Source organism: Grammomys surdaster, unplaced genomic scaffold (genome assembly GCF_004785775.1).
Source record: "Grammomys surdaster isolate TR1022 unplaced genomic scaffold, NIH_TR_1.0 188, whole genome shotgun sequence".
NCBI classification, from domain to species: Eukaryota; Metazoa; Chordata; class Mammalia; order Rodentia; family Muridae; genus Grammomys; species Grammomys surdaster.
Window position 1 is genome coordinate 7,610,474 of NW_021604633.1, and position 25,202 is coordinate 7,635,675.

General features: G+C 41.8%; 1 protein-coding gene across 1 annotated transcript in view; it reads left to right on the top strand.

Moving 5' to 3' along the window:
- Positions 1–667: 667 nt before the first annotated feature.
- Nampt (nicotinamide phosphoribosyltransferase) overlaps positions 668–25,202 on the top strand; it is a 37,073-nt gene continuing 12,538 nt past the window's right edge. Inside the window, exons 1-6 of the mRNA XM_028768789.1 lie at positions 668–958; positions 10,568–10,724; positions 13,711–13,814; positions 15,246–15,374; positions 21,464–21,622; positions 22,287–22,423. Coding sequence (XP_028624622.1) covers positions 902–958; positions 10,568–10,724; positions 13,711–13,814; positions 15,246–15,374; positions 21,464–21,622; positions 22,287–22,423 — 743 coding nt within the window. The 5' untranslated portion in view covers positions 668–901. The remainder of the gene's footprint in view (positions 959–10,567; positions 10,725–13,710; positions 13,815–15,245; positions 15,375–21,463; positions 21,623–22,286; positions 22,424–25,202) is intronic.

Sequence of the window (25,202 nt, forward strand, 5' to 3'; positions counted from 1 at the left end):
CCAACAATATTAGATTCAATTTGGTCTTGTCCCTACATTGTCTGAGAGGGTTGAATTTAACCTTCCTCTTAAGACTCAAAGGACTGTTCAGGCTTTTCCCCAGGAGAAGTCAAACAGCCTTCAAAGGATCAAAGAGCTCAGCTACAGACAGAGCGGGGAGAAAAGCAAGTCCACGCACCAGAGGAACTCAGACCTCGAGCAGCAACTCTGATTTTAAAGGAAAATCTAGAGGATCAGGATCAACCAGACGGATGGGAACCAAAGGGTCCATCCATAGTCCAAGCCGGAGACAAAGGTAATTCAGCGCGTGCGGGAACAGGGAGACGACAGTGGGTGGCTCCTTGGCCTTGGCTGGTGGCGTGACTCCAACAAGACTCTCTGGACGAGCAGGGACTGGGTAGGACAAGAGGAAGGTCCGGGTTGGGGCGGGCAAAGAGGCTCACGGCAGGAGGGGCGAGGCTAGGAACGCCTAGGCCACGCCCCTGCAACAAGCCACGCCCCTGAGAGGCAGGCGCCCAGGTCACGCGCTGGGGTGACGGTCGGCTTTAGGCCTGGGGCGGGCGCCGCCGAGACACAGCGCGTGCCTCACGTCCTCCTCAGTTCCCCCGCCCCTGCGTTGCGCACGCGCGGCCGTGCCCCGCCCCTTGTCCCCGGGATGGGCGGGGCGCGGAGCGGCCGGGAAAGCCGCTGGAGCGCGCTGGGCAGGGTAACGCGCTAGCCTCCGCCGCCGCGTCACGGACCTGCCCGCCCTCCCGGCCCCTCCCCGCGCTCCGTTCCCTGCTCTCCCGCCCCCTGCGAGCGAGCGGTGACTTAAGCAACGGAGCGCAGCGAAGCCCATTTTTCTCCTTGCTCGCAGCCGCGCCGGGCAGCTCGTGGCGCGGTGCCTCCGCTCCGGCCCGAGATGAATGCTGCGGCAGAAGCCGAGTTCAACATCCTGCTGGCCACCGACTCGTACAAGGTGGAGTTGCGATGGGGGGGTCTCAGGGCCAGAGGCGGCGGGAGCTAGGGCGGCGGGATGGGGCAGGTGGAGGAGCCGCAACGCGGTGGCTGAAGGATGGAGGCGCGGGCCGGAGGCGGGGCCTGCGGCGCGGCGGGGGCGCGGCTGGAGGCTCGGCGGGATGGGCGCACGCTGCAGCTACCGTAGCCGCCGGCGGCCTTGGCTCCTGGACAGGGTGGACTGGATGAGACCATGGGACGATCGGGCTGGTTAGGTAACAGCCCCTGGCTCGGCAGGTACGGTCCTGCCCTGGGGAGCTCGGGGAGAGGTCCTGGCGGTGTGCCCCTCACCCAGCCAGTGGTCCCAGCGCGGAGGATGAACCCGGCCCCCGGGAGCCGGGTCTGATTCAGCCGTCCCACTCAGTGGGGCTGCATTTCAAACTCCCTTGCACCTAAGGATCATTCACGTGCCTGGCCCCTGGTCAGAGGCCAGTGTGCTCTGGCTCTTCAGGATCACTGCGTGATTTCTGTGAAATGGAAAGTGAAACACCCAAGAGGTAAAGGAACTGGAGTTCTAACCCTGGAGAACTTGTGGGGAGCGTAAAATGGCACGTTGCTTTAAAGTGCCTATTGATTTCACTCTTGCATTAATTGAAATGCACCTTAGCAAAGAGAGGAGTGATGAAGAAATGAACTGCACTGATCGTAAACTAAGTTTGTTAGCCAAGATGCTTAAAAGGTAAAATGTCAGACTCTGACTAGAACAGATTAAATTTTAGCTTTCGAGTTTAGTATTTACTTGAACATCGTGATAGTTTTGAGTGTAGCAATTTAGTCGTAGTACTCCGGTGTTTTTGTTTTGCTTCTTTGCTTTTTACTTTTTTAACCCTGTAATCTGAATGTGTCAGAGTCCCATTTTGCTTATATACTAGTTGGTCCTTTTTTTTGTGTGTGAACTATTGTAAGTAGATAAATTTTCATTTTAAAAGATCCAAGATTTATCAACAGGTGGTCTTTCACATGGAATTTTATTTTATTCCATTTTGGTTTTTCAAGGCAGAGTTTCTGTGTAGCAGTCTTGGCTATCCTAGAACTTGGCTTTGTAGACCAGACTGGCCGTGAACTCGGAGGGATCTGCCTGCCTCTGCCTCCTGAGTCCTGGAGTTAAAGGCCTGTGCCTCCATACCCTACTTCAGATGGGATTTTAAAGTGGAAATCACCTTTGCAAGGTTATTACCATTCCTGTTGTGGTACTGGAGGCTCTTAAAATCTCTGCTTGATTTAGTTCCATGAGGTGTTTTGGGAATCCTTAGTGATTTTAGAAAAGTCTCATTTTGTAAAAGTAAAATATAAGTAAATATCCCAAAATAATTTTCCTATATTTTACTGCATTATGTGTAAGTGGTTGGATGTAAATGGGAAATACAGGCCAGGCTTAGGAGGGCACATCTTTGATTTAATCCCAACACTCAAGAAACCAGAGAGGCAGGTTTCTGTGAGGTCCAGGTTAGCACGCTCTACATAGCGGATAGGGAGCAGCTGGAGCTGTATTAAGAAGAAAGCAGCAGCTCTTCCCAGCCGTTGTGAAGCTGCTGCAGCAGGTTGCGGCAGGGTTTTGGAGATGCTTCTAGTTAATAAGTAATCTTAGAGCTTTCTAATGTCCTAGCAAGCCATGTTTCTCTGCATGAATTTCATTTGTATGTAATAAATGTTATTCCTGACCAGTCTCATCAGGCTAATACAAAGTATTTGTCCTTTACTTTTTGTCTTTTCTTAATCCTAGGTAGAGAGGTAGCAAGAATGCTAAACCCAAGATTACAAGTAATGAAAATTCTTTTATTTGGCAATTATTTATTCTTGTCAGTTCTCAGAAATTCATGGCTGTTTAGAAGAGAGTGGCTGGATGATGAAGAGATTTCTTCTAAAATTAGAGGGAAAATCGTTTCCTAAACTCCACAGAGCAGAGAAGGTGGTGGCCAAACATATAGCAACATGTGGGATACATTTTCACAGTGTCCTTAAGAAAGGGCAGGACACTCTGGGCTAGTGGAGGAGTGTTTGAAACACACTTGCATTTCTGGGATCTCGTATTTCATTCTGTGTAATAAGGAGCTGAGAGCACAGGCAAATGCAGCTCTTCAGTTTCATCTTGAGTTCATTTTCCAAATAAAAAGGGCCCGCTCTTATGTCTTCAATCATTTATATTTTCAGAATCGCTTAGGGCACATTTCCTACCCAGCTTTAGTGACCTTGCACTAACCCAGCTAGGGAAGATGGGTGTGAGCCACTCCAGCCATTTCGGTGGTTGGATTGTATTCCGGGACATTCCTGTAAAGGAGACACGGTTTTTCTTTTAAGCTTACCTCTGGAATAATCAATTTCCAAACAACTAAACAGAAGCAGTCAAAGATCATTTTCTTTTGGATTCCACAAAACTTTATACATTCTTTTTTTAAATAAACGCCTACAGCAGAGAATAGTTTTAACATTTTTTCAACATTTTATCTTTAGAAGATTAGCAGAAGACACTGTCATTGTGCTATGGCTGGAAAAGACAGAATACACAAAAGCAGTCCTTCACACCACTGAGAAGTGTGCCACCAGGGTGACTTGCTTCTCAGAGGCTTCCTAGACCGGTGATGTAGAGTTAGGCACTCTTTCTGTTATTCCTTAATACATAGTGAAGGAACCCAGAGGGGAACAACACTGTGTTACAATCCAGGGTGGAGAAAGGTTGGTTTTAGGGACGCCTCCAAGAGCTGCTTAACTTCCTTGTAGCAATGAAGCCGTCAGACATGTGTTCTCCAATGGCTAAGGAACACAGGAAGTTGAGAATTATTGCAGAAGAGATTTGGAGCGATGAAAATCATATGACCAGGTTGGTTCTGACTGGAACTTTCAAGCTTTTCCTCTCACTCACTGGTTCCCACTTTGTGTAATGGCCTTGTCCATGCTTCTGAGTAAACACTACAGGAACATGGACCCATGGCACCAGCACTTATCAGTGAGGAGGGGTAGTGCTAGGACTCTGTGGTTTTTTTCTCATGTCCTTAAAGACATGTATATAGCAATCATTGACATACCTCTGTAATCCTAGCACTGAAAAAGTAGAGGTGGGAGGCCACCCTTGGTTACATAGGAAATATGGGCTAGCCTGGGCTACATGAGACCTTGTCTTAAAAAAGAGGGTGATATTTTAAATATATTTCTTCAAGTAAGTTTTATAAGTTGGTAGGGAAAACTTGGATGATTGAAATAAGACAGTAAAGCTGGCAACATTAGGTAAAGAAAGGTGTTTGCTCTCAGGCGGGGTGGGGGTGGGGGCCCATGTGGTGCAAGGAGAGAACCAACTTCTGCAAGCAGTTTATGCTTCGGAGATAAATAGCAACAAATTATCTTTTGTGGCAACAAATTTCCAGGGCTTCACAAACTTTAAAAAATCCTGAAAAACAGATGTTTTTTGCTGTTTTTTTTTTTTTCCATACATTAGCTGTAGTAAGACAGAGGTCACCCAGGATAGGGATAGTAGAGCCTGTCTGATTCTGTTGGTATTGCCCATATAATGTCACTTATTCTGTGACCTTGAGTATGCTAGCCCATTGCATTTTAGACTTTGGCTCTTAATTCTTATTTCTTACCAGTTAAGAATACTGAAAAAGTGGGCAAGTACCAGTTGCTTTTGGTGATAGGATATCAGTTTAGGAGGAAGGATCTTGAGACACTATCTCAGGCCAACCTGTGGAACATCTTAAAGGAGTGCCTAGAGAAAATTACACCTAATTCAATATCTTAGTCAGTGTTCTGTTGCTATGAAGAGACACTGTGACTGTGGCGAATCTCAGGAAACATTTCATTGAGCTGCCTTCCAGTTCATAGGTTTAAGCCATTATCATCATGGCGGGAAGCATTGCAACAGAGAGGCAGGCATGGTGCTGGAGGAGCAGAGAGTTCTACGTCTTGATCCAGAGGCAGCAAAAGGAGACTTCGTCACACAGGACAGAGCTTGAGCATAGGAGATCTCAGAGCCCTCACTCACAGTGACACACTTCCTCCAATAAGACCTCACCTACTCCAACAAGGCCACACTTCCTGATAGTGCCACTCCCTGTGACTAAGCATTTAAATACAAGAGCCTTTGGGGGCCATTCTTATTCAAACCACTACATTCCCCCAGGAGGATCGTGCTAACCTTCAGTATGCCTTTATCTTTGACCCCACTGTCATAGTGGGGCAGTGGTAGAAAATGGAATGTATTCATGAAGTTGCTTGGCTAACAGCCCACCTTAGAGAAAGCTCCCCGTTAAAACATGGGGCTAGAACCTTTTTATTCTAGGCATTGAAAGCTACTATCTAGCACCTAATTTTTTTTAGAATCGTTGTAGGTGGGTTTTGTTTGTTTGTTTTTAACTAAAAAAAAAGCTGTGTATGGATCTGTTGCCTCTATGCATGTCCGTGTACCACGTGTGTGCCAGGTACCTCTAGATTCCCTGGAACTGGAATTACATTGTTGTGACGGTTGTGAGCTGCCATGTCAGTGCTCGGAACAATCGCCGAGCCATCTCTCGGCCCTGAGCTTATCTTTTCATCAGGTAAGCAAGTGCACTGCAGTTCTGTTAAAGACTAGATTCACAGGCTCCTGTGTTCTTCACAGTGCTGTTAGCCACAGGAGGGCTCTGCCAGGTCAGGGAACATTGACTATAGTAAGGTTGCCTAGGAATGTGAAGAATTTTGTACTTCCCAGAACCATTGTATCTAGCAGTAGAAATCAAGGCAGTGGAAAAATTAACAGGAGTCAAGGTCTTCCTGTTCATACACTCATGTGTTCTGAGCACATGAAACTGATTGGTATCACTTTGTTGAAGACTGAGCTTTGGTTTTCTCACTTATTTCTCCCACAGTCTTCATGGATTCAGTAAATGAACCCTTTCTTTGAGAAGAGCTGAAGTAGGGTTTGCTATGTGCCTGTGGTTGATCTGGTACTCACTAGGTAGCCCAGGCTGGCCTTCCAACTCAAGGCCATCTTCCTGCCTTACCTGAGTGCTGAGATTTCAGGTATGTGCCAGTACTCCTAGTTTAAATGGCACCATTGTTAACCCAGTTGCTGAAGCCAAACTCTAGGAGATCTCTGTAATGTCTCATCACTCTCCTCATCCAGTTCTAACCCTCCTTTACCTCCAGAAATACTAGATAGGTCTTCTCCTTATCTGACTTAGCTGTGGGCAGTAACTACTTAACTCCTGACTCTGCTCTGAGCATCCTGTAATCCTTATTATCTTTTTCTGCAAGACTGATTGTTTTATGCTGGTGTGTGTGTGTGTCACACACTTCCAGCTATGCTCTCTCTCTTCCCCCAACCTCCAGACTGGTAAATTGTGAGGAGGGGCTAGGAGTTGTAGCTCAGTGTCATGGCATGGACTTACCACATGTAAGAGCCTAGATTCAATCCCAGCATTTAAAAAAAAAAGAAAAAAGTGAATCAGGTTACAGTTACCCCAGCTTAAGACATAGCAGCTTGCATTGCACTTAATACCCAATGGGAGCTCCTTCTAGCACCTGTGCCTGTGTGTGATCTTACCTATACTGACCCTACCAGTCTCAAGAGCCAACAACACTGGCCATTATTCTGTACTCTTCCTTATGCCAAGAGTTTCCTGTCTTGCCGTTTGAATCTTGTTCACATGTCAACACCTTGGAGAAATCTCTCTGAATCCCCTTAAAGATAATTGCCAGGTCCCGTTTTTTTCATAGCATCCATCTTAATCTGGAGTTACTTTGTCTGAGTATTGTTTTTCTCTCGCCTTCTCATTAGCACTGTAAGAACTCAGACCATGTCAGCCTATTTTCCTTCCTCCCCTCAGCATCTGAAACCACCGTAAGGCCTGGCACATAGAACAAACAGGTTATGTGTTTGTGAATGAACTGATTAGTTATGTCATGTCCCTGTTTGTGATGTAGTTCAGTGACCACTTTAGCTGAAAGTAAAGAAGGCAGCAAACTAGTAAAGCTAGAGTTGCTGCCTATAGACTTTATTCTTGGAGTAATAGTTACTGAGAAACTTGTTTTGCTTTTAAAGAATAGTACCCTTCAAGCATTGTATTCCTATATAACTAGATCTAATCATTACTGTATATTCTAATAATAGCATGTTGACTGTTCATAGGTTAAAAGTTCTCTTTCGGTTAATTACCTGTCAGTTTGTGTAGACATTTTAAATCCTTAACCTGCATTCTTTTAAAATCTTTTTCTCTTAAGATTGTAAAATATGAATCATTTCTACTTCAACAGCCTGTGCAACTTTGAAATAATGACATCTTTTTTTTTTTATCTTAGGAAACATTCTGAATATTTAGGCAAAGTGGGTTATAAAGCACTATAAAAAAAAGCATCCTAAATAAAGCTTTAAAAAATAAGTACTTGTGGACGAAGACATGGCTCAGCAGTTAAGAGCACTGGCTGCTCTTGGGAAGCAGTTAAGTTCCCAGCATCCACATGGTGACTCAACCCTCTGGTCTGATGCCCTCTTCTGGCCTCCTCAGGCACTGCATGAATGTGGTAACACTCATGCACATAAAATAATCATTTTTGTTTGTTTGTTTTGTTTTTTTGAGACAGGGTTTCTCTGTGTAGCCCTGGCTGTCCTGGAACTCACTCTGTAGACCAGGCTAGCCTCGAACTCAGAAATCCACCTGCCTCTGCCTCCCAAGTGCTGGCCTTAAAGGCATGTGCCACCACTGCCTGGCTAAAAATAATCTTTTTTTTTTAATTAAGTTTTTTTTTTAAATAAAAGTGTAACTATGATGAGAAGTTTTGTTACACTTTTAGACCCTGATGGAGCTAAACGAGTTAGAGATATTTCCATTCAACTTTTGTCTCTTGGCTTAGCAGAAAAGTAATTAAGTTGCCTTGTATATTTTTATGTATGTGGTATGTGTGTGCTTGATTGCATGCTTCTGGGCTATTCTGTTTGTACAAACGTGGTGTATGAATATGTGCAGCAGCCAGAGATTAATGTTGGATATCTTCCTCAGTTGTTCTCCAAAATAGCATTGAAGTGGGGGTCTCCCTTGAACCCAGAGCTCCACAGTTTGGTTAGCCCAGCTAGCCAGTTTGTTCTGTGGACCCTGTCTGCACCTCGTAATGGGATTGCAGTTGGGCCACCCCACCTGCTTGCATTTGTATACGTGCCGGGCCCTCAAATGGTCCTAGTGCCTGTCCAGCAAGTGTTGGCCTACTGACCTATCCCCCAGCCTGCCTTACACTTTGTAAAATCTGGTAGGAGAGAGATACATTGTTGGGTAGTATATGGACTACTAAACTCAGGCCAGGGTAGATCCTGTGAAATACTGCTATAACCCTAAGTTTTATAAAGCATGTACTGTGTGATCCAGACCATCATTTCATTTTTCCTTTTCTTCTACTTCAGTACTGTGTTACAGAGTTGCAGCTTGGAGGACATTGTAGTTTACATATATCTTGGGTATATTTTAAGTGTGGGTTGTCTTTTTCCCTAGTGAGCTCAACTGTTACTGAAATGTCATTTATAAATATACTTACCTTGGGCTTTTTGGTTGGTTGGTTGGTTGGTTGGTTGGTTGGTTGGTTGGTTGGTTTGCATTGTGATAGATTAGTGGGCTTAATTACTGGTTCTGTATTAGCTTTCTCACTTGGTTTTTGTAGCTTTCCGTAAACTGACGGTGGTATCAGGCCATGGGCTCCTGAGCCTTTTATTATCCTTTTATTATGGTTTTTTGCTGTGCCTAAACAAAATGGAGCTGCAGAACCCAGGTTCTCAAAGTCCACGTTTCTGTAGAGATTTACCCACACACACCTTTGTATGCAGCAAAAGGGAGGCTGCCAGCATGCCTCACTGAGGAGGAAGCACAGAGGACTGTTGTTCAGAAATGACAGTGGAAATGCATTTATTTTAGAAGGCTAGTGCTGAGTTACAAAGAATCTCTAGAATAGAGTCAAGCTTCACTGAGATTGAGATTGTGCAGCCAAAGAAACCCTGGCTTCCCTAAACCTGAAATCATAGCTGACAGGGAATTTGGTGTGAACTACATTCACTCATGAAACTTGGTCCACCGTGGCTGTCACTTACCTGTACCTTAAATTTTAAAGTTCCTCTTTTTGTTCTTACCACTGTGCAAACAAACATTACTCTAGTTGTTTGTTTTCCAGTCACTTTGTACATTTATTTATTCAATTAATTGCTTTAGTGTGAAAAAACACTAATATAAAACTGAAAGTCTAGTGAATAACTTTTTTCTTCAAATGGAAGTTGGTAAGTTTTTAACAGCGGCCTTTACCAAATTCATAGACTAGAAGCTGTTAGTTAGAAGGCTTTCCTGCTTTTAAACTCATAAGGGTTAAGATCATATAGAAGCTTACTATTCAAAAGCAATTTGAGAAATAACAAAATGGGAGGTTCTGGGTTTGTTTTTAGATGTTTTACTAGACTTTATATTTATGTATGTGAAGGGACGTGTGTGCCATGGTGCTCATGTGGAGATCAGAGAATGACCTGCAGGAATCTGTTCTCACCTACCACATGTGTTCTATGGATCTAATTTAGGCCATCAGGTTTATCAACAGCAAGTACCTTTATCTACTGAGCCGTCTTCAACAACTCCTAAAAGAAGCTTTCTATTTGCTTTTCATTATTTTTGCTGCTGCTGTTGCCTTCATCCAGGTGTCTGTAGAACATTGTCAAGAGCATCCTTGGTGCCTTATAGTTGCATAAAGAGGTGGGTCACAAGGAGACATAGACTTGACACATTACATAGTAATGGTATAGGTTGGACATTCTTGATCCAAACCTCAAATTGTCTTGAGCATGGATGTCCAAGGGGCAAAATTCCAAGCTTGACCTCATAAAACAAGTCACAGTCAAAATATGGAGGCCAGGAAGATGGCCCAGTCAGTAAAGTGCTTGCTGCACAAGCCTGGGGACCTGAGTTTGACCTTCAGCACCTGACATGAAAAGTTAGGCATGTTGGCACCTGCTTACAATGCCAGTGCTGGCAAAGCAGAGAGAGGAGACCCGGGCGTGCTGGCCAGCTGATGCAGCTGAATTGATGATGAGAAAGAGATACTGTCTTAAAAGTAAAGTAGTGAGTAACTGAGGAAGACCTGAAGTCACCTGACCTCCACACACCTGTATGCACATGCACACCCACCACACAGACATGCACAAAGCTCTTACCCCCAAACACAAGCAGTCAAGTATTCCAAAGGCCCAAGTCTGAAGTGACCCCAGTCTCAAGCATTTCACCGAAAGCAAACAAGTACACAGCCTGTCTGAGTTGGCTGCCCTGGTCCGTTTGATAATGGTTGTGCACCTCAGACCACAAGAAAGGCTGCACCCTAAGACCAAGTGAGGTCCTTTCCACCCGAAGGGTTTTAAGCTCACTTATATAATCTTAGTCACTTGTTTGACTGTAAGATAAGGTATCATTAGAAGGATTTTGGTGATGTACTTGTGTCTTGCTCTGTGTAGCCAGGGTGGGAGGTTGACCAGTAGCTAGTGAAAACAAGCAGAGTTTCTGATTTGGAAATAATGTGAAGGGTTGTCTGTTGTGCTTTATTCTACTCTCAGTGTTTCCTAATGAAAGTATTTTTCTTTATATAGGTTACTCACTATAAACAATACCCACCCAACACAAGCAAAGTTTATTCCTACTTTGAATGCCGTGAAAAGAAGACAGAAAACTCCAAAGTAAGGAAGGTGAAATACGAGGAAACAGTATTTTATGGGTTGCAGTACATTCTTAATAAGTACTTAAAAGGTATTGCTTTTCCCAGTACATTTAAAACACTGCTTTTATGTGACTTCATATCTTTCTGTATTGCTATGTTCTGTTATTTGAAATAACTTTTTGAGTAATCTAATTTTGATATTTAATTACATTTAATTACCTCTTTAGGTGTTATTTTGGAAGGTTTGGTTCTGGTTGGGTTGTTGGTTTGTTTGTTTGGGTGGGTTTTTTTGTTTTGTTTTGTTTAATTAAAACACCTTACTCTGTAGCCCAGGATGGCCTTAAATTTGGTAAGTAGCTCAGGCTGCCCTCAAGTTTACAGCCGTCTCCTCCCTCAGCCTTCCAAATGTTAACATTATAGTGTTGAGCTATCATCATACTTAACGCCTTTTGTAAAGTTTCTTTGATCTGTTAATTTAAATGCATTAAATCTTAGAATTTGGAGAGAGAGGGGGAAAGTGAGTGAGTGTGTGTGTGTGTGTGTGTGTGTGTGTGTGTGTGTGTGTGTGATTTAAGATGGAGAAAGGTTTTCTGAAACATACGTTTCCAAAGGAAGTTTAGGGCAGTCATTCATCAGTCATTCTTGTTTACTGATAACTTAACCATTCTCTAAGCTATTTACTATTCACTAAGGGATTTACTGTTAATCCAGAAACTCGTTTTGAATTACAGTAGGTTTAACTAGAATAATTTTATATTGCTTCAGATATACCCTAAAGTTTCATTTTTTCCAAACTATTTATAATAGTGGGTTTATTTCTAAGTGCATTTTAAAACAGAAAAATCCCCCCCCCTTTCAGGTAATTTTCAGGGGTGGTTTGTCTGTTTGTTGAGGCCATTTACAACATATTATGTAATGGAGTTTCTAGGCAGAGAATCAGATCCAAAGACCTTACACATCTAGAATAATTTCAATTGAGTACAGATTTAAGTTTAATTTTTCTGCAAATGATAGCTATTTTAAGGTCAGAAGGTTAGACATGCTGCATTACTGAAAACCCAGCTAAGTGTAAAAGTTAAACTGTATGAAAAAGAGACGACACAGGATAGTTTAAGTAAATGCAGTAGTTTATATTTGTTTCTAGATTGTGAATTTCTATTCAGTTTTGTAACTTTAGGTTATTACGTATAAATAGTATTCATATGTGTGCTGCACTGATTGCCTACTTTGTATACACACATGCTACATTGCATACTCTGCACACACGCTGTATTGATTGCCTATTTTGTATACACACATGCACACATGCTGTATTGCCTACTCTGCACACATGCTTCGTTGATTGCATACTTCGTTTACACATGTGCACACATGCTACATTGATTGCGACTTTGCACACAACTGCACATATGTGCTCCATCGATTGCGTGCTCTGCATGCACATGTGCTCCATTCATTGCCTGCTTTGCCCACACGTGGATACATGCTGCAATACATGCTGCATTGCCTACTTTGCATGTGTACACAGACATATGCACACGCATGTGCACAGGTGCTCCATTAGTTGCCTACTTTAGAATGCTGCTTCTCAAACTTCTACCATTGGCAATTCCTCCTTAACCCAAGGAATGTTTACAAGTATATAAAACAGATACACAAAGCAAACATTTAGCTGATTTAAAAAAATAAAAGACTTGATAATACATCTGATGTTACCTTTTAATAAGGACTAAACATTAATGTGCCTGTGCTTATTTTTACCTAAAGATTTCAGTCTTAGCTGAATAGTTGATGATGAAGAATATAGAGAATCTTTAACATATTTTAAAGTCAGTATTTTGATTTTCTAATCACCAGTGCTAAGACTGCCACTCCATGTAAATATGTAGTACAAATGGCAGAAGGGTGTTTTAGGGCCATTTCATAAATTGATGGGAGTTCTGTCCTAATCCCAAGTCAAATGCATAAAGAATTTTTTTATGAAACTCAGATCAGCAACTTAAACAACAGTTCTAAAATCAAACACTGTAACACAGTACAGTAGAAACATACACTAGCTTAAACTGCATACTAAGGGGATGCAGTAGGAAAACACTAAAAATCTATTTTCTGTGCTTAAACCATTGTGTTTCTGTAAGGGCAGAGAATGTTGTATATGCAGTAAAAATACTGCAGTTTGTTTCAAAGCTGAGGAAGATATTTTAGGCAGCATTTGTTAACATTGTATGGTGTGACAGCATGCACACTGCAAAGTGCACATGTGTTTAGGCCCCACTGGATAAAGCTGCATGATCCAACACAGGTGAACACTGCCAAAGACCACCTTAAATTCATGATTTGGTTTTAAATTAACTTCTGGTGCTTGTACATTCAGAAGATTTTACTGTTGTCAAATCTTTATAAAACTGCCTACCTCCCATTTAGTTTCCCACCCCTATCTGTACTTGAAGAAATTGCTCCAGGACAGTGTTCTAAGTAGCTGTGTATCTTAAGCCATGTATTTCTTCTCACCGTCCTTTAAGTAGGTACTGTACCCCATCCTCATTGTACGGATGGAAAAGCTGGCTAAAACTGAGACTGGGCAGACATTTACCAATTGTGAAAATGACTGATTTTTCCCCACCTCAGAGACATCTCTGAAGAAAGTGCACCTGGAAAGAAAGCTGGTACTTGTCTTAGGTTTCAGGATCTCTAAGAGCATTGTTTATTTTGTTTTGATACTATGTAACGGTTTTCCATTCTTCACTTGCTGGTTTTAGTTTTCCAAGACATAATCTCACCATGTAACCCAAGCTGGCCTCAAAACTCATGATCCTCCTGCCCTGGCTTCCTGAGTACTTCATTTATGAGCCTGAATCACTATGCGTATCTGCCCCTGTGCTTTTAAAATAAATGAAGATTTGTGCTTAGGGTAAACTCCTGGAAGTACAGTTCCTTTTCTGCATCTGCTCTTGACCTGGTGGAATTGGTTCATCCTCCCAGTACCTTTCAGTCATGACAGGGGTGAGAGAGCTGAAAACGTTCTGTAGTGACTCAGCAGTTCAGAACGTAAACACAACCTTTGTATGCTTCCAGGTAAAGTAGTGACCAAAGAGAAAATCCAGGAGGCCAAAGAAGTGTACCGAGAACATTTCCAAGATGATGTCTTTAATGAAAAAGGATGGAACTACATCCTTGAGGTAAAAGTGGCTGTCAGTTTTTATTTGTTTTGGTTTTGATTTAATTCAAAATTTCTTGCCATGGAATTTGAATAGAAAATTCAACTATAAAGCTTTTTGTTGATGATCTCAATATAATGGTTATTTTTAGATATATAATCTGTAGGTAACATTTGGTTCTCTCTTATAGTATGAATCACTAACCAATAGTTTACAGTAGACCTAAGTAACATGCTGTGTGACTTAAATTTTAAATGACTCATTTTTTGAAAGATAATTTAATACATTTCTAGAAAACATACCTTAGAAATGGAAATGGAAATTGACTAATAATTTTTAAAGGATATGGTTACTTGGCAGTTTCAGAATAGATACTGTAAATTTATTACAACATAATTCTGGGAATTGTCTCTCAGCAAGTAGTCAGAATCGTTTGCTGTGGGTCCTTGGAGGTGATGCTTGTTCTCCACTTTACCATAATGTCCTGAACTTCCAGATACTGGAAATTGAATTATTTATAAAAGCAATTCTTAGTCTAGTGTTTTCTGTATTACTGCAGTACACTAAAATTAGAATATGCTGTACAGCATAGCAAACCCATAGCATTAGAAATACTTGTAGCTTGTAGTAAAATGAGTTTTGTGTTTTTATGTTAAAATGTGGTACGTGTGGGTCTTTGATAAAGTCAGAACCATACCATATTGCATATCTAAGTAAGCATGCCTACTGAGCTAACGTGTGTTTGCCATCATTCCCTTCTAAAAGGGTCTCTGTGAAGATAGCATGCAGTGATGAGTCTGTAATTTCTAGTGGCCAGTCTTGATTATGTATGCAGGAAATCCTTCTCCACAAGGCAGAAATGTCCATCCCACCCCTAAGTGACACACCTCCAACAAGGCCACACCTCCTGATCCTTCCCAAACAGTTCCACCATCTGGGGCCCAAGTATCAAATACATGAGGTTATGGGGGCTATAACTTAAAAAATTTTTCTATGGTTAGTGATTCCTCTTCTGTATGTATTCTCTAACACTAGTCTGTAGTCTTTCTTCCTTTTTTCATCTATGGAAAGGACCTAGGCTGAGCATGTTGTTTGGTAGGATAATTTTAGAGTATGTTAGAATGAACTTATTCTTACTTTTCCGAACAAGTGGGGGAAATGCTGTTTTGATCCATGTTGGTTGTAAATGTTAGGTGTTCTTAGCAGAAGCAGCGTGAATTTAAAGAGCTGGATTGGTGCCTAAGTTGTTAATCATTCTAACTCACTTTAGAAGCTGCAGGATACACTCACTAACTAGATTATTACTGCTAATGATTTATCAACATCTATACTTTCTGAAGTGCCAAAATTTAGTTTCCATAAAATGTAAAGAAAAAAAAAAACCTCAATATAACAGGCAGCTGAATATCACCTATCGAATGAATGAATGAATGCGTTGTTGCCTCCTGCCAGAAATACGATGGTCATCTCCCAATTGAAGTAAAAGCTGTTCCCGAGGGCTCTGTCATCCCCAGAGGGAACGTGCTGTTCACAGTGGAAAACACAGACCCAGAGTGCTACTGGCTTACCAATTGGATTGAGGTGAGTAGGGTTTTGCTTTTTTCCAGAATTTTTCAGAATTCTGATTTGTTGTTTTTTGGTTGGTTGGTTTGAGTTGGTTGTTGTTTTTGTGTGTGTGACTAAAGATAAGAGATCAATCACTGAAGTAGGAATCTGGTGAGTTTGCCTCTACTTGTAAAGCTGTGTAATCTATAGTCATCTCCTGTTTCAGCTTCCTCGTCACGAAATGATACTTTGAGGTCCTTGAATGAACTCTGATCTTAGGAGATTCTGTCTAAATCAGATGACTGATTGGTTGCTTAAAGCTCAGTTGGCATCTACTTACATTTTTCATGTTTCTTTTGGCACTGCTAGAGCTGGAATCCAGGGCTTACTGCACACTAGGCAACTCTCCCAGGAAACTACATGTCCATCTCTGTATTCAAAAAGTTTTTTGAGGCAAGGTTTCTCTGTTACCTTAAGTGGCAGTTAAGGCAGACCTTGAATTGACTGTCTTCCTTCCTCTGCCTCACGAGCAGCTGCTACACCAGGCCAGCTAACCCCTTGTCATTCTCCATGTATACTAGCTTAATAACTACAGACTTCTGGTGGCCATTCTATTCCAATTAGAGTAAATTCATTCACTGATTTTGAGAGAGAGACGGGGGGGGGGGATTCAGCTTCTAAATATAGACATGATACTGTTTAACTTCTAAATCTAAGAGAGGGGCATATATGTAGTCGTGTGTGTGTGTGTGTGTGTGTGTGTGTGTGTGTGTATTTTTTTTGGGGGGGGGAGGCTGTTCCTTAAGTGGTTCTACATTGCCACGGTTTAGTTTTGGTGATGATAATACTGGCTTCTTGAGATGGATTACTATAAAGTTATCTGTGGGGGAAATAACCCAGCAAGCAACAATAAAACACCACATTGCTGGGGACTGGAGAGATGGCTCAGCAGTTAAGAGCACTGACTGTTCTCTATAGGTCCTGAGTTTGATTCCCAGCAACCACGTGGTAGCTCACAACCATCTGTAATGAGATCTGGACACCCTCTTCTGGTGTGTCTGAAGACAGCTACAGTGCACTACTCTTATATATGAAAAATAATTCTTTAAAACAAGAACAAACAAACCAAAAAAACCCCACCACATTGCTAAATGGTGTTTACACAGTTAACACCAGCATTTCAGTATTGATGAAAGTAATGTCTATACTATATAGTAAAACTTGGAATGAACTGTGATCTGCAAGTCAATGACAGAGAATCTTAGTTTGTGCTCAGAGATTTTGATTTTGAAAGACTATAAAACCACAAAAATAAGAGAAAGGTTTGGGAGATTTGGTTTTGGTGGTACAGAGATGGAACCCAGAGCACAGGGCCTTGTACCTGCTAAACATATACTTGTTGCATTAAACTGTGTCCCCCCACCTTATAGTAGAATGGTTCTCAACCACTATCTCAGCTTGTACATTCAGATGAGCATTTCATTTTCAAAGCCAACCAAGCACAAGGATCACTTTTAGTTTGCAACTGAGTAGTCCATCAGTAAGTCCTGGGATGACGTGGACTTCCCCAAAGGTAGGTAAAGAGTAGGGGAATGGGAGCTGGAGGGGCTTAGTGGTTAAAGTGGTTGCCTCACGATCTTCAAAACATGGGAGTTCAGATCCTAAGACCCCGTGTAAATGCTAGGTGGGATTGAGAGCCCACCTGTAATTTCAGCCTTGGAAGGCAGATATAGGGAATCCACAGAGCAAGTTAGTCAGGAAGACTAGCTCTGAGTTTGATTGAGAGACCCTGTCTCAGTGGATAAGATGGAAGAGCAATCCTGGATGATTCCCAACATGGAGCTCAGGTACCCTACACACACATACTCCACATACTTGAAAACTTGAAACGGGGAGGAACATGACTAAATAGTGCACCTTGCCCTTTAGAGCTTTGCTTTATCGTCTTCTGAGAATGACTGTTTGGTGTATTTTACAAAGAAACTACAGTGTGAAGATGGAAAGAAAAAAAATCAGTCAGCTTAGAGTGGTGGTTAATAAGAGTATCTGCTGTTGCACCAGTGTGAATCTAAAGCCCATTGTCCAGTAACCACACAAATAGCTGGCAAGGCTATGCACACCTGCAACACCAGTGCTGGCTAGAGGTGGGGGTAGGGAGGATGGACAGGGAAATTGCTAGAGCTTGTTGACAGTCAGCCTCACCAAAAATCAATGGGTTCCAACTTCAAAAGAGAAATTTCCATCTCTTCAAGGGGACAAAGCAGAGGATAGAAGAGAACAGCCAGCCTCCACAAAGGCACCCACATTGCTAAACAGACGTGAAGTCACTGTATCTTTGAAGAAATTCATCCCTACTCTCACCAGTCCTCAGCATAGTTTCCCACTGTGTACTTAAAATCTGTTGCCAGACACAGCAAACACTACTTACGAACTTGAATATGCTCTTCCTTTAAAACATTTAACAGAACACCAAAGAGGTTCAATTCTGTTTTGGAGTATGTATGTGAAATCATGAATAACCTCATGACGGCTACTCACCTGCATGAGCGTTGGTACCAGGAGAAGCCTTAATCCTTTCAGACCAGATGTCCAGCTTAGTTTAAGAGAAGCTGGGAGCTCTGCAAACCATCTCAGGCATACAGAGGGGCTGAGGAACGAGCACATTAGGCCAGATACTCCCTGCTGACAAAAAAAAAAAAAAAACCCAAAAAAAAAAACCCATAATGAATCGTTTCTGCTACTAAAAGATAATTTCAAAGATGGAGAAACCGAGGCCTGCTAGGTGACCAGGTAGAACAGCCACACCATTTCAGTTAATGTAAGTGACATGGTAATAAGCACTAAAGGAAAAGTTATCAAACAGTCTTGATCTGTGTGAGGATGTTGCTATTTGCAGAAGCTGCCATCAAGGCCTGCCTACTTAGTAGACTTGGATTAGCCCAAACTAACTTCCTTCCTCACCCCCTCTGCTTCTTCCCTACAGGGTCTTTTGTAAAGGGGGTGGTTTCACAGCAGTGTACTAAGCTGGTTCCGTGCAGGATCACTGTATGATAGTAATTTCTCTCCTTTCAGGGCTAAGGTCAGTCTTTGTGGGATAACTCAGCTAGAGTTTTTCAGGTTGTGCTTTATTTATCTTTGTCATATTTCTGGAGAGAACTGACTACTGAGCTTAATTAAAATACAGAGGTGAGCCAGGTGTGCCTTTAATCCCAGCACTCAGGCCTCTGAGTTCAAGGCCAGCCAGGGCTACATCACAAGACTCTAGGAAAAAAACAAACAAATGTAGAGCTGATTAAATTTGATCCAAGAAGTAAATTAAATCCATCTGTCCACCTATCACTCAACACAATGCTTGGCACAAAAATTAGAGGAAGATATACCTTATACAGGTCCTTTATGGGAGAGTTGCAGCTTGTTAGTTAACCACGAATATGAGTCTCATGGAAAATGTCTGCTGAGTTGGTACTAGAAGAATGGGTAGTTCTGTCCTAGGAATTATAAAATTGGGGGGTGGCTTTTAATAAGGGGGGGGGCAGAGCTGAGGGACATAGTTCAGCCAAGGCGGCGGTGTAATGAAAGCTACGGTGAGAGGAATGCTTATGGCAGTAAAATGGCAAGACCAGAAGACCTCCGTCCATTTGAATTGTCATCCCTTCCCATACCTCGTAGAAAGCAGGCAAATGGTAGTTAACCCTTGTGAGGAGTGGACATGGTGGCAGAAGCAGGACTGTAACAAGCTCAAGGCCAACTTAGACAACACAGGGAGATCCTGTCTTAATTGAAAGTAACTAGTTAGTAAATGTTGAGGTTCAGGAATCACCACTCAACCATATAACACTGATCTCAGTTAAATGAAAATAGTTACTGAACACACACCATAATAATACTGAATGTTCAGGACCGCAAAAAGGACTAATTGTGCTACTAGTCAGTTCTCGGGGTTAGCTTTCTATAGGACAAAACAGGTTCAAAAGTTTAAAGAGCAAGGAGGGGAGCAGTTGGCTTACTAGGCAAAGTCTTATCAGCTAACCTTTAAACTGGTTGGTCCTGAGTAAGGAAGGGGGTGGTGGATGGGTGGTGGACAGGGGAATAGCAGAACATTGAGATAACAGAGCATGAGTATTGTAATCATAACCTTTTGGCTTATTAGTAGCATTCTTCAGTGTCAGCCACAAGAACCACAGTGAGCTCATACATAGGTGTAGGAAGTGCTGCCCGGTAGTCAGCTCTGACTCAAGATATTTAGACATAACGGTTCATATTGACCTTTGATTTGATGGGTCCTACATAAAGCTTTGTGGAATTTCTTAAGATTAGCAAATCTCATACAGAACATTCGTACGGAACAAGACAGGATATGTGGTCAGGATGTCCTTGCTCTAAGCCAAGTCACTTCTCTCTGTCAATGACTGGCAGGCATGTTACACCATCTATATGAAATAGCTGGCAGACAGGGACAAAATGGCTACAGGTATTGGGTGAGGGTGTTGTGGAGGGGGAGTCAGACCATAAGGGTCAAGCATGATAAAACCTGCCTAAGCTCACGTTGGAATGATATCCAGTGACAGTGTGAAGCCCAGGCCACAGAGGCTAGCACCTGGAGTTAGGAAGGTCATGATTGGCAGTGGGATCAGAAGAGCCATTCTGAGAGCAGATGGGTCAGAGGTGAGCGTTGCTTCAGCTTCGTTGTCTAGCAAAGTTTCCCAGACTTAGTAGTTTTACACAACTAGTGCTCCATGTGGTTTTATGATCCCCAGATGTTCCTCGGGTCTTGCTTGGATGTAAACACCTGCATTCAGCTAAGCCAGGCAGCCTCTCAGGCAGACAGGCCTAGGGACAGAAGGGACGGAGGGATGGACAGAGACAAGAGGTAGACATGATTGATCACAGCATAGCCCAAGAATCAAGGAATGAGCTTCAAATGGGAAGAGCCTGGAGGGCCATGCTGGTTTAACCATAGGAGTCGAAAGCCGGAGTAGGTTGTTTTGTTGTTTGTTTGTTTGTTTGTTTGTTTGTTTTAGATGAGTAGATTGTCGTGTCTAAGATGAAATAATCTCTTTCCATTTGTTTACTGATCACTTAACTTATATTTAGTAAGTTTGGTTTATAAAATTTATATCAGAAATGAACTCTTTTTTTTTTTATCCAGCTCAGAAATCATTACCATTTTAGTAATATTCTAGCTTCTTCTAAAGTAGATTGGAGGCTGCATCTGATAGTATACTATCAGGCTTAGAACATAAAAATGGAAATTTATCATTCTAGAATGAAGTGTAATAAGTTCCCAAGCCAAATTCACTAGTATGATTCCAGTGGTTACACATCAGCCTGAATTTGGAATTAGTTTCCTGGCAGTCAAGAAAAAATGTGAAACTGAAGAATAGTTCTTACTAGAAAGTAAGAACCTAAGAATTCTAACACTTCCTCACATAAACGTTTCACACAGCTTTCTTATAACAAGCTTTGATAAAAGCTAAGCATGGGTCTCTAAGTAGAATTGTCTAATATCAGTAGCCCTGTTAGAACCAAGTCAGTCTAAAGGAGTAAAGACATGACTACTTTAAATGATTACTTAGTAGAGTCTAGTGCATAAGTCACAGCTGGTTTGTGGCCCTATTTGGTGCAGGTCCACACAAGTAAAGAAATCAAGAACAAGCATTAGGGACGGTAGGACAATGTGATATTGCCTCAGTATTAACTGATTCCTCATCAGACGTTCAAAATATGATTTGCTTCTGTGGAGCTTTGAATCAAAACTTTTGTTTGGAGTTGTCTCCTCAAGGCTTAGAGAGTTCACTTGTCTCTGCTTACAGTAACTGAGCAATGAACTACATCTGTAGTGCACATCCTGTCTCCTCAGATGGCTACATCTGTAATGTATATCCTATCTCCTCAGATGGCTACATCTGTAGTGCACATCCTATCTCCTCAGATGGCTACATCTGTAATATATATCCTATCTCCTCAGATGGCTACATCTGTAGTGCACATCCTATCTGTTGCCTCAGAGCCCAGTGAAGTTTCTAAGAGTCTGGATGTACAGGATGTACCTTCTAAGAAAGCTATGATTCCCCCAGAAGGGGCCCAATATTTTGTGTTAACAATGTGGTTATTTTTTGTTACAGACTATTCTTGTTCAGTCCTGGTATCCAATTACAGTGGCCACAAATTCAAGAGAGCAGAAGAAAATACTGGCCAAATATTTGTTAGAAACTTCTGGTAACTTAGATGGTCTGGAATACAAGTTACATGACTTTGGTTACAGAGGAGTCTCTTCACAAGAGGTAAGGAACCAGTGAGCCTCATGGAATACGATGCCAATTGTCAGTGGTGTATTAGCTACTTCTGTTGCTATGAGAAAGTATCAGTACCAGAAGCAACAGATGGAAGAAAGGTAGGAGAGCCTTCGTGGCAGGAGGTGGAACAGCAGGAACAGGAGCCAAGAGCGTACAGCTTCAAATACAAGCATGAAGCAGAGTGAGAAAACTGGAAATACCATGAGGCCTGGAAGCCTCCTGCAGTGATGCACTTCCTCCAGCAAGGCTGTACCTCCTAAACCTTCCCAAGCTCACCACCAATTGGAGACCAAGTGTTCAAATATCTGACCCTATATGGAACATTCTTATCTAAATCACTGCAGTGAGAGGCCATTTTCAACTTCTAGAATTATCACTGGGACCGAGCTTGCTTTTAAGTAGGCCATTTTTTCCAGTTCTGGAGGCATAGCAACAGATAGCTGCATACCTATTGTGTGTCATCCTGTTCCTGGTACATGGAATATACCTCTCAGCACATGTTCCAGTTTTTATGTATTAGATGGAGGGGTAGACACAGGTGCAGCAGATGCTGACGCAAGGGTAAAGACCCTGGGAGAGGTCCAGAAGTGGGATGAGGCAAATGGGATGTTACGTTCCTTTTCTGAATTTCAGTTTGTGGTTGATCTTCCAGACTGCTGGCATAGGGGCCTCTGCTCATTTGGTTAACTTCAAAGGAACAGATACTGTGGCGGGAATTGCTCTAATTAAAAAGTACTATGGGACAAAAGACCCTGTTCCCGGCTATTCTGTCCCAGCGGCAGAGCACAGGTAAAACTGAGTTTGTTCTCGTCCTCCTGTTTGCTGTGTGAACACTTGCCTTGCATGCACAGGGCTCTGGGTTCTATCTCTGTCCCTACAAACAAAAATTGCTTTCTGAAACTTGTTTGAATTTGTTATTTGTAACTCAGCAACACCTTACTTGACAACACAGCCAGATGCTAAATAAACTTTCACAGACAGTACAAATTGGATGCACACATTTTTTTACAAAGATTAGTATCCAGCAGGGCAGGAATTTCAAACCTTTCCAGTAAAAGAATTGAAGACCTTTCGTAACACTTAACAGTTGCCATATAGGTTTTATTTTAAGGAATGGTTGTTCATTTGCTATACTGAGTATGCAGGTAGATTTTTCTTCATTAACTAGAACCTGGGACCACCATGAGTACTGTTTACTTTCCCTGCTTTTCTATGTGATCTCACTTATCTCTGCCCGGGAAATTGTCATCTAGACCCTATATCTTCAATTCTAGATAAAAAAACCATTTTACTAATAATAATTTAAAAGGAAGTTATTATATACCCAGTATATATACTTAGTATATCTTACATACTGAGCTTTATCACTGATACATATTAACTCACTGGCTCTCATGTACAAGGCAGTCTGCTTGGTGCTGCTAGGGACAGAAAGATACAAAGCTGACCCTCTCAAGATAAAAATAGTACACTGCTAACAGTCTGCTCTGTTTGCTAAGCATTTTTATTTAAAGAAGCACAATTAGGGTGTAGTAGTCTCAAACAAGTTGAGAAAGGTTCATATCCATTGTCCGGATCAAAAGAGCTTTTATAGGGACAATATGTAGAATCTTGACTTCATAAGGGAATAATAAAATTTGGTTGAACATTTTCTGAGTAATACTTTTTCATGTTTTACTGTCTGCCAAGCATTATGATGGAGTGTATGCATGCTTTAGGGACTAAGGGCTGAAACAAGTATATTGAAAGAGGTTGAGAAGTTGAGTGAGAGTTGATTTGTTAGGAACCTTAATGCTGAATGTTAACTGTGCACCTCATGCTTGTTTGTTTGTTTGTTTGTTTGTTTGTTTGTTAATGCAGGGTCTCCTGTAGCCCAGGCTGGCCTTGAACTTGTTATGTCACTTGATCCCCTGAATCTCCTGTCTCCATTTCCAAAGTGCTGTGATTATATTCAGCTCTAGCTTACTATTAATTAGACATTTTCAAAAAGAAGTAGATCTTGAAGTTTTGAGCAAATGATATATTAGAGATAGATTTTAGGTCATTTGGGTAGCAGGAAAATAGAAACACTAGAAGCTAGGATTTCTAGGAAGTGTAGTGTAGGAAACAGTCTAAGATTAGGTCTGGAGCTAAGTGGTTAAATGAATACAAAGAAGTTGATAATCAAGATAAAATTACTAAAATAGATTACTTGAATTGTGACACAGAATAGATTCTTGGCTAACATTAAGGACATTGCTGTATAGGAAGGCACGTTGAGTCCTTTTTCATAAAAGTTTTAAGATTAAGCCACAGAAAATTATGGGTGTTAGCTGATGAAACTTATTTGTGTTTTTATTTATCTATACTCATGTTTCTTAAATTTTTAATGTAGTAATCATATAGTTGGCTATCTAGTAAGTAAGTTTAGAAGTAATAAGCATATGAGTATATCATGGGTCTAGTCTCCTAGGGCTTCTTTCTGGGTTAAATGAAAAGGATGCATGCATGCACAGGATGGAAGTCTGGTGTGGTTTATGATCCTGTAATATTTTCTGTATTTGACTAAAAGCCTGCTTGACTTAACAGCTGACACAGTGGGTAGGTAGCCTTGGGCGCACAATTTATCTCTCTTTCCTTCCGTTCCTCTATTCAACCACACAAAAGGAGAAGCTACTGTTTTACAACAGAAGGCCGTTTAGAATAAATGATCTAACATCTAAAATAGCTCTAAAGCATTACTGCTACTGTAAACTGTGATTCAGTTACGCACCTTCTCCCCTCGGATCCTGGAACAGTGTCAGCCTAATCTGATGACAGGAGTCTGGGGAAATGCCATCAGTAACACAGGGCTGTGATCATAGAAGTGCTGTCCACACAGCAGGTCTGTGGAGTAGATAAAGAGTTCCAGTCTGTAACAGAGCCAGGTTCCTGAGAGGATAAAGGAGAACGGAGAGCAGCAGGGAGATGAAGAAATTCCCAAACTCCTCCTGGTGAGAGTGACTGAGATTGACAGGGTAAAAGGCCTGTACACATGAATAGCAGTCTTATACTGTTGAGACTGAGTCAGTCAAGTTGAGCTACATAAGCAGTGATGCCGGACTGTAGGAGTTGCTTCTTGCGCTGTGAATCTCTCCAAGGCTGGTGATCACTGAGCTTAATTCTCTGACGTAAATGTCCTAGGACAGAGCAGTTCTGATGAAAGCAGGCTTCTCATCTGTGTCGTCCCTGTAGCGTGCAGACAACTGCATGAAGTAGAGATGTGATATGGTTCCTGGTTTGTTAAGAAGAGCATTCTTTATGACATGACTTGTATAAACAGGCCTTTCTCAGTTTCAACGAGTGTAGTCTTACAGTCTTCAAATGCACATTCCAGCTACTCCTAACAGCTGTTCACAGGAAAAAAAAAGGCATTTACCTTAGTTAGCTCTTTAAGGATAAAAAGAATAATATAAAATATCAACTTCTGAGTTAAATGATGTAGTTAGTTCTGTTAGTTGGCTTTCCATCCTCACCAAGGAGTGCCTGAGAAAATCAACTTAAGGATGAACGAAATACGGCTTCCTAGTAGAAACTTTTACATTTTCTT